This window comes from Acanthisitta chloris, unplaced genomic scaffold (genome assembly GCF_000695815.1).
Source record: "Acanthisitta chloris isolate BGI_N310 unplaced genomic scaffold, ASM69581v1 Scaffold45693, whole genome shotgun sequence".
In the NCBI taxonomy this organism is placed as follows: domain Eukaryota; kingdom Metazoa; phylum Chordata; class Aves; order Passeriformes; family Acanthisittidae; genus Acanthisitta; species Acanthisitta chloris.
This window is the reverse complement of record NW_008667389.1, coordinates 1-8,472: the sequence shown is the minus strand read 5'-3', so window position 1 is coordinate 8,472 and position 8,472 is coordinate 1. Positions and strand designations below refer to the sequence as shown.

The following is an 8,472-nucleotide window of genomic DNA, read 5'->3' as shown; positions in this document are numbered from 1 at the left end:
GCTGATTCTATGATTCTATGATTCAAATATATTTAGACTGAGAAAATATGCCTGTGAGATTAAAAATACCCAAACATCACTTCCCCACCCTCCCTCCCCCGAAAATACCCCCACTTCACACATAAGGGCAGGTCTTATTCTAGTCATATTTGAAAAATAATTCAGACTCTCAAAAACTGATATGGATGTATGGATGTAGCAGAAAACCTGCTGTTCCTGTGTATCATTTAGGTTAATGGAGGAGTATATTATGTTTGCTGCTATTTTAATCAAAGTCTGAAGAGAAAAATAAATGCATTGCAAAAAGATACTTTTTGTTGTTCTTTACCTTCTTCAACGAGTAGGTTTTATGCACACATGGCACATTTTCAATGGTGCAGTGTCACCACAGGCAATGATTGTCCTTCCCTCTGTCTCCTTTACTGCATTGCCTGGCGGTTCTGCATACAACCACCCAAACGCTTGCACCATGCACTCTGCCTAAGCTCAGTGGTGAGCAAGGTGGGAGATGACTGGGTGACCTCTGCTTTTTTTAATACAGCCATGTTCCCCTCCAGCCACACTGAACTGACCATGAATCCTAGGCATTTTCACTTGTTGGAACAGTATCAGCGACAGTTGTGATCTGTACCTTGGGGATTCCTCTGACAGCACAGCTGAGTGTGGTGGTGTATCCTGCAATCACGGAACGGTTTACTAAAGGGTGAGTGAATTTAGGAGGTTCAGAGAAGTCATGTTCTTTGTAGCTAGGTGGCTTATAAGTGGTGCCTGCAATTCAAAGAAGCAAAATAGTAAGAACTGTGTTTTCAATTCTGCTGATTTGCGTACAATCTATTTGTCATTTATTTTGCCTGTATCTAGAGAAGCTGCAAAGCTTTTGGCATTTGTGATAAACAAATCTTTACATTCATTTCACTCTAAAACACATCTCATGTTTAATGTGTTAGTAAAGGTAAAAGGTCCTGGAAAACAGCTTCTGTTAAAAATATGATGGCCATATGTCTGCAGAGAAAGTCTCCATCACAGACATCTTAAACTTTTAACCCCAGAATGTAAGTATCATCCCTTAGTTGTATTATTTTATTAAAATAATATAGTTTAGGAACACTGTGATTAAATATTCTTAGCAGTTGTTTGGATTAGTACAGAGATCTGCCTAAATACGGGCTCTTGATGCTGAAATTCTTTGTAAGTGCTAACTACCAAGTAATGATAAGTGCTAGTTACTCAATAATGAAAATATCTCTAGTAGTGCATCTAGTAACACTGTATTTTCCATCTGCCAGTGTATTACTTCTGGTCCATAGTGGCTTTTGTGATTTTTTTTTTAAAGAATATGTTACCTGTTTTTTGGATATGGGCAGGATTTTTCGTGGTTGCAGCATTTTCACTCAATCCACACAAATTTTCACTGAAGATTCGAAAAAAATACTCATTTCCCATAATCAGGTCTGACACTACACAGTTTGTGCGACGATAGTGATCAAAAACCGTATACCATTCCTGTAACAAGACTATACTGTTTAGAAAGATATTATGAGAGGTCAGACACGGTGCTAGTTTTCGTATGAAGAGATCCTTTTTGCTACAGGGAAAAGACAGGTAGACAGGTATTTGACACTAACCTGCAAAATTAATATTACATTGCTTCCTGTGAAAATCAGGTGATCTATTTTCTTACTTTTATATGCTGGCTGGTGTGACATATATGAATATCTGCATTTTGAGAAAAAAAACCCTCAGATATCTACCATTTAGGCCTACTTACATCTGGGGAAGCTGGCACAAGATGTGTACTCAGAATGTGACTACTTGATGGAGACCTCCATGGGAAAGATGACATACCTCTCCCAGTATATACCCTTGCATGCCCAGCATCTGTGTTCAAGTCTCACTCTTGCCCCACTCCCCTTCAGCTTTTTGCTGTGTTTATAAAAATATAATTCCAAATGAAAAATATAATTCCACCGTCTAAGCAGAGCTACCTGTGCAGTCACCACCAGAGATGGCACAGGCTTGCTCTCTTTTACATTTACTACTGAGCATTTTATGCAGTTCTATGTTTCACCTTTTGGGGTTTTTATAAATTCTGTTTTTCAATGTTTAACTGTCTCTGATATGCCATAGAGCACCTTGGACACAACTGAGAGTCATGAATTCAGCCGTTTCTCTCAAGTCTCTGTGTTCCCAGAGTTTAAACTCCATATAAAGTCATGGACTCAGTGCGTGTTCTTACCATTGTCTTTTTGTCAGCTTTCTGGACCGTGTAGCCCAAGATCTGTGCATTGCCATCATCCTGGGGAGGTGTCCACTCCAAAGCTGCATTAAATCCCCATACATCTACAAGCTTTACATTCTGAGGAGGACCAGGCTTATCTGCAGAGGAGACATGAAAAAAACCCTTGGCATTTCGTTCAAGATTCAAGAGCTTTGTCATTTCCTCCCATGCAGGGAAACAAAGAGAATCTGATAGCAATCTATAATGTTTCGTAGCAATATGCTTCATTTATGTGAACTTGAAACCGTAAACGAGAAAGCTGGGAAGTTTTCAAATACCCTCTTAATACTCTTCTGAGAGGGCTGAAAACTACTGAGAAATAGACAACACAATAGAACTAGTAACATAGGAACCAGACAAACTTTTCTTTAAAATGGAATAAGAATTCTGTGTTGTTTGAATGGGTGTGATTAACTTGTAATTACAGTTTTATTACTTTGGTACTTCAATACATTTCTCAGCCATTTAGCTACATGACCAAGGCAATGGTGTGTGTATGCCTCCCAGCTGAGGAAGGCCAGCCATTTGGGAGTATGCCTGACTTTCTCCTGTTATCTCAGTGCTTGCTAGCTTGCCAACTAGTGACATTTCTCTGTAATGACTAGAAAAAGAACCAACTTTCAAAGAGATAAAAAAGTCTATGTCCATTTTAAGACACTTGGAAATACATAGAAAAACATATAACATGAAATTATAATTTTCTTTTTTCCTTTTTAAGAATCATTCATATATATACTGATGTTGTTTAATCAAGTGCTGTAACTTTTAAATTAGATTAACTGAATAATATTCCTGTCTGTTTTAATTTGAAGACACTGGTTCTCCTTTTTGATACGTTAGATTGTTGCTCACAGTTACAGGGCCTGTTGGGGAGATGATCACTAGGGCTGGGTAGATGGTGATTGAGTGAAGAATATTTCAAGATCATTCTAGATAGCTCATTGGAAACTGTCTCCCCTTTTTCTAGGTAAGCTGAAAAAAATGAAGAAAATTGTAAGAATCTGATGGTGTAGGTTTGAGATGAGCAAAACACAAGGGAATGCAATTATAGATTGCTTGTAATGTAATTCCTTAAAGAAGGGTGTGTAAACCAGTAATAAACCAGCTGTTGTTGCAAGGGGAACTGTGACTTTCTATATCAAAGCATAATATGATAATTCTCTTTCCACTGGCGTACTTTGGAATCAAAGCCTGCTTTATTATTAGGTTTAGCTCCTTCTGTCCTCTTCAGTGGTGCCAACTAGAACACTGCCTGAAGTTCGATAAGGAATATGGAATGCATTGTTCTCATTACATTTATCATCCTCTTTCTTCCTATCTCACACTAACATTTCAGAGAAAAACCTACTAGCTTGTGTGTTTGTCAACAGCTACCAAACAGGTAAAGCCTTCTTTTGTTTTCTCCTGTTTCTGAAGTATGAATGGTAATGTGTTGTCAAGTGAACAACATTGCTTATGGAGATGTGGAAATGCATTTGTTCTTATCTTGAACCACAACTTAAAAGAAAAGGAAATCCTTTCCATCTCTATGTGTACCTTCATTACAGAGAAATCAAATAAGCTATTCTGAATTTTTCATCCTACATACGTGTGTATGTGTGAAGGACAGTCTCACAAAAGGCAGAGATAGATAAATTTGCTGAATGGATTTGTGGTTTGATGGGACAATGTAATCTGCAAGAATATTTATTAATTCCTTTGTAGAATATTCCTTTCTCAGTACTAACCTGTACATATCTAGCTGGTGATAGAGGGTGGGGAAAGTTAAACCTAGTGATGCTTCTGTACCAATTATTTTTCTCTGTTGGATGCTGTTTTAGAGTGGGGATTTATATTCTGGGAAGTCTTCTGTAACCTTCAGCACAGTTCAACTGAGAATTTTTGCTGATTAATTAAATTTATAGAACAGGAAGAAGAGATAAATCTTAATAGGCTTTCAAAATAAATGATAATTTATATTTTTAAATAATACATAATAAGAAAAATAATTTCAGTTAGAAAACTTAATACAGAACTGAAGTTTGCTTTGGTCAATAGAGGACATAACGGAAGGCATAATTTATTGATTCATATAAAGGTGGGAAATGCTGGGGAAACATATTTTCCAGAGATTAGAGATGTTTTCATTATCTAAGACCTGTCAATGAGTATTTTAAATATACTGTATTCCCATAGTAGAAGTGCCTATTTTGTAGGTCTCTAGAGTAAACACTAGCAACTGTTTTGGCAAAAAGTGCAGTTGAAGACAGTAATAGAAGTGTTTCCTCTTCTTTGGAACTGACATGTAACTCATCATAGCAGCAGAGCTTGTGGTTACCTGCATTTTTGCCTTACTCCAGAAAAAAAAAAAAAAGGCTGAAGTCACAAGCATTGCTCCTTCATCAAGTCCCAAGTGAAGTTAGCTGGTGAACAGATACCACAAAAGGTGACTGATTGAGATATTGCATCTCGGAAAGCTGGGTTGGCTTTTCACTATGCTGTTCTACAGCACCTAAAGCAGTAGCAGTATAGAAAGAATGCCTGAATCACCCCTATTTCTCTCCTGCCAAGAAAATATAAAATCTGGGAAGACAGAAGCATGGTTGACAGAATTGAAAAGAGGTAGTTCTGATGACAGAATGACAGAATCAAGAATCAGAGTAGATGCCTTGGTTGCAGAAGTATCTGCATATGTTACAAGCCCTTTCTCTTCTTGGTCAGGAATTAAATTAAATTAACTTTACTTTCAGCTGAGTAAGCTGCCCAAGAAGTAAAAAGTTTAATACTTGTTCTCCAACTCTGACATGTATTAATCTGTGTGTTAAGATTAGTTGCTTTCTTTTTTTCAGCCATACATTTTCTATACGAAAGAACTCCTTAGCAATGCTACATGTATGTTTTTATGACTTTCTACAGTACCAAACAGTGGGTGGGGGATACTTGATACTGTGCTCTAACAGCAAGGTGCTAGAATCAAGAGTCACTAACAAGTTTTAGAAAGGTAATTTGGTGTGTAGGGTGCACTACTCCCCTTTTCCTTTGCCATAGACTCATGTAATGGTTTGGGTTGGAAGGGACCTTAAAGAAGATTTAGTTCCAAGCTCCTTACCATGGGCAGGGACACCTTCCAACATACCAGGTTGCTCAGAGCTCCATCCAACCTGGCCTGGAACTCTCCCAGGGATGGGACAGCCACAGCTTCTCTCGGCAGCCTTACGATTATTTTGGTTTTGCTTCCATTTATTTATTTTGCTCTTACAAAACTGCAGCCATGCTTTTGAACAGAAGCAGCTGCTGATATTGAGACATATTTGCTCCAATTTGTTATGCCTTTTTGTTTACTGTTGGCACCACTGCATACCTGTTATGCCAGCATTAGTATATGAAACTTTAAACAGAGTGCAATCAGCAGCTTTAAGTCCAAAACATTAGACGTTACATTTAAATACTCTTTTTGTGACAAAATACATATTCTAAAATTGTATTCATACATTGGAGGAAATTTGTAATGACTGTGTGAAAGTGAGGGGAAAGAGAAATAACAGTTATCAAGAATGTTACATAGAACTGTAATGAGGAGAAAATGAAGACCTCTGACTGAACATGAATGAAATCTGAGTAGTCAAGATCTCAGAATATATCTCACAAAATCCCATGGAAAGTTAGAGAAATTTTGGCAGTGCATTCCTTCAAAATGACATGAGAAAAGAGACTGGAAATTGTGTAACAGAGAATAGGCCTCAAGCTAACTAGACACTCTTAACAGAGTAAGGCATTAAACATGAAATTTCTAAATTCACAGGACTAGGCCTCATTGTAATTTCTAATTTTTGGAAGAGTGCATGTATATTAGTGCAGTGATTTTATCTTCGGTGTTCTTATCTGCTGAAATAACCAAATCAGAGTATATGCATTCGAAGATTGGTATTTTCTTCCTGAAAACAACATGGCGATTCCAAAGAACACCAGGACTCTCACATTCTTTCTATCCCCCTCAAAAAGGTAAAAAGAAGGTTGATAAGGATGCTCAAAGGTATGGAGAAGATCTGTTTTAAAATAATCAAACAAAGAATCTAAAATTTGAGAAAGTTAACTGAGGATAGTGTGACTTATATTAGTAAGAGATTTTTTACAGGGAGAGTGCTCAGGCATTGGAATGTGCTGCCCAGGGAGGTGGTGGATTCACTGTCCCTGGAGGTTTTCAAGCTGAGACTGGATATGGCACTTAGTGCCATGGGCTAGTGACGACAGTAGGGTTGGACTCTATGATCTCTGAGGTCTCTTCCAACCTGGTTGATTCTATGATTCTATGACTGAAGCCTAAAAAATCATTAGTAGCATGGAAAAGGTGAATGATTCTTCTTTTTTTTTTTTCTGATAAAAAACTGTATGAACATCAAATGAGATTATCAGGAGAGAGACTCAAACCAAACCAAATAGGCAATTGTACATGTACTTAAACTGAAATTCCTTAGAAAAGGATATTTGGATTCTAAAACTAGACCTGGATTAAAGCAACGGGCAAGAAAAAAAAATCCCTTAAGAGGTATGTGACACACAAAAAATCCTAATCCCCTGAAAGTCTCTAGGACAGGTAATTTCAAGATGGGAACACGCAGTAAGAAAATAAAGTGACGAGCTAGTCCTGCTCTGAGCTTTGTCTTAGTCATCTGCAATCAACCATTGACAGAGAAGGGATTCTGAGGTACATGGATCTTTGGGTTGCCTCAATCCGGCCACTAGTTTGCTTTGGATTATCTTCTTAATTTTGATGTTGCCAGGTTCTTACCTATGATTTGGATTGTTATTGCAACTTTATCGGTCATGTTTTCTATCTGAAGAGTGACTTCATATGCTCCTGAGTGATGAAGCTCTGCCTTTCTGATGAAAAGGATTGTGTCTGTGTTGCTGTTCCGAATTCCCACATCTTTGCTTTCCAGAGTTTGATTGTCTTTCAGCCAAGTGATTTTGGGTCTTGGTTTACCCTGAAGAGAAAAAAAGGAATTTTTTTTTTTTGCTGTAATAGATATTAATTTTTCTGTTAGTCATCTATAAATCTAAAAAGCCTAATGTAATAAGCAGAGTTGAAGTAGTAAACCCTCTAAATCATTTCAAATTTCAGTTTTCTTGCAGATAAATGATAAATATTTGGTCTCATCTGTGTGGTTTAGATGCTCTGAGAATGCCATTTAGTTATAGCTAGAGACTGAAATGATATTGAGATGAATCCAGAAACTATATACTTGTGCTGGTTTGTGAGTCTTTCCCAGGCATCTGTGAAAGCAACAGGTGATCTGGTTTGCTCAGATTGTCTTTAGCAGAACTCATATGTCTGAGGAGTTTATTAGTTTTGTCCCCCTTGTCCTCCTTTTCTTAAAACATTTGATTCTCTGTCCCCAGGCATTTTTAAGATCTTTTGAAAAATTATCATAATCTTGAAGTCTTGGGATATGAGACTTACTGTATAATTCTGTGTTACAAAATTGTTTTGCTGACTGTCAGCCCAAGCAATCAGTGTTGCTACACCCCTGAAGATGGGATTGTGCAATCAGCCAGATATCTGGCTTACATCACTGTCACTAAGCTGTTTCCAGGCAAAATGGTAGATAACATTTAATTCTTCAAAAGCTGTTGGAGTGCTACTTGCACAGTACAGCTCCAAACCAATAATCCTAAGGAGCCAGAAAACAGCTCTATTGTATTAATTCTCTGTATTAACAGCCAATCTAGCAGAAAATAACCCAGTGTTGTTTTTTAAATTTCTGCCAGATTACCATGTGAAACAGTGCAGCACAGGCCTGGAGTAGTTCAAATGGATGGGGAGGGAAAGCGAGATCTTCTGAGCCAGCAATCAGCTCTGCTTAGGCTGTCCTAGAGTTAAAGTCTAAGGCAGTGAAATCAGGACATGCTGCCTCCAGTAAACAGCAGGGCTAGAAGGCTTCTCAATCCACTGCGTGTCTGGAACGTACTCTGAAAAGACTGTATCTGTTTCCTTAGGCTACAGAAGGAAAGCGAGATACTTCAGATTATGGGGTTTGGTGCCTAAAGATCGTCGTGAGACGGGTTAGTTGTACCCTACCGATGAGGTGTTCTGGCAATAGTAATCCTGCTCAGAACGAGAGGAACCGCAGGCTCAGAGCGCTGGTGCGAGCGCTCGGCTGAGGAGACACTGGCGCTCGGCGACCACCCGCGGTTTGTGGCTGAACGTCTCCAGA

At 38.2% G+C, this 8,472-nt stretch overlaps 1 protein-coding gene across 1 annotated transcript; it reads right to left on the bottom strand.

Moving 5' to 3' along the window:
- Nucleotides 1-631: 631 nt before the first annotated feature.
- Nucleotides 632-7,929, bottom strand: LOC103800103 (myosin-binding protein C, cardiac-type-like; the record flags this gene model as incomplete). Its single annotated transcript, XM_009072466.1, has 5 exons — nucleotides 632-768; nucleotides 1,344-1,503; nucleotides 2,237-2,376; nucleotides 7,047-7,242; nucleotides 7,827-7,929. Coding segments are annotated over 5 exons (736 nt in total), but the record flags the coding sequence as incomplete, so codon positions are not given.
- Between the last annotated feature and the right edge of the window lie 543 nt (nucleotides 7,930-8,472).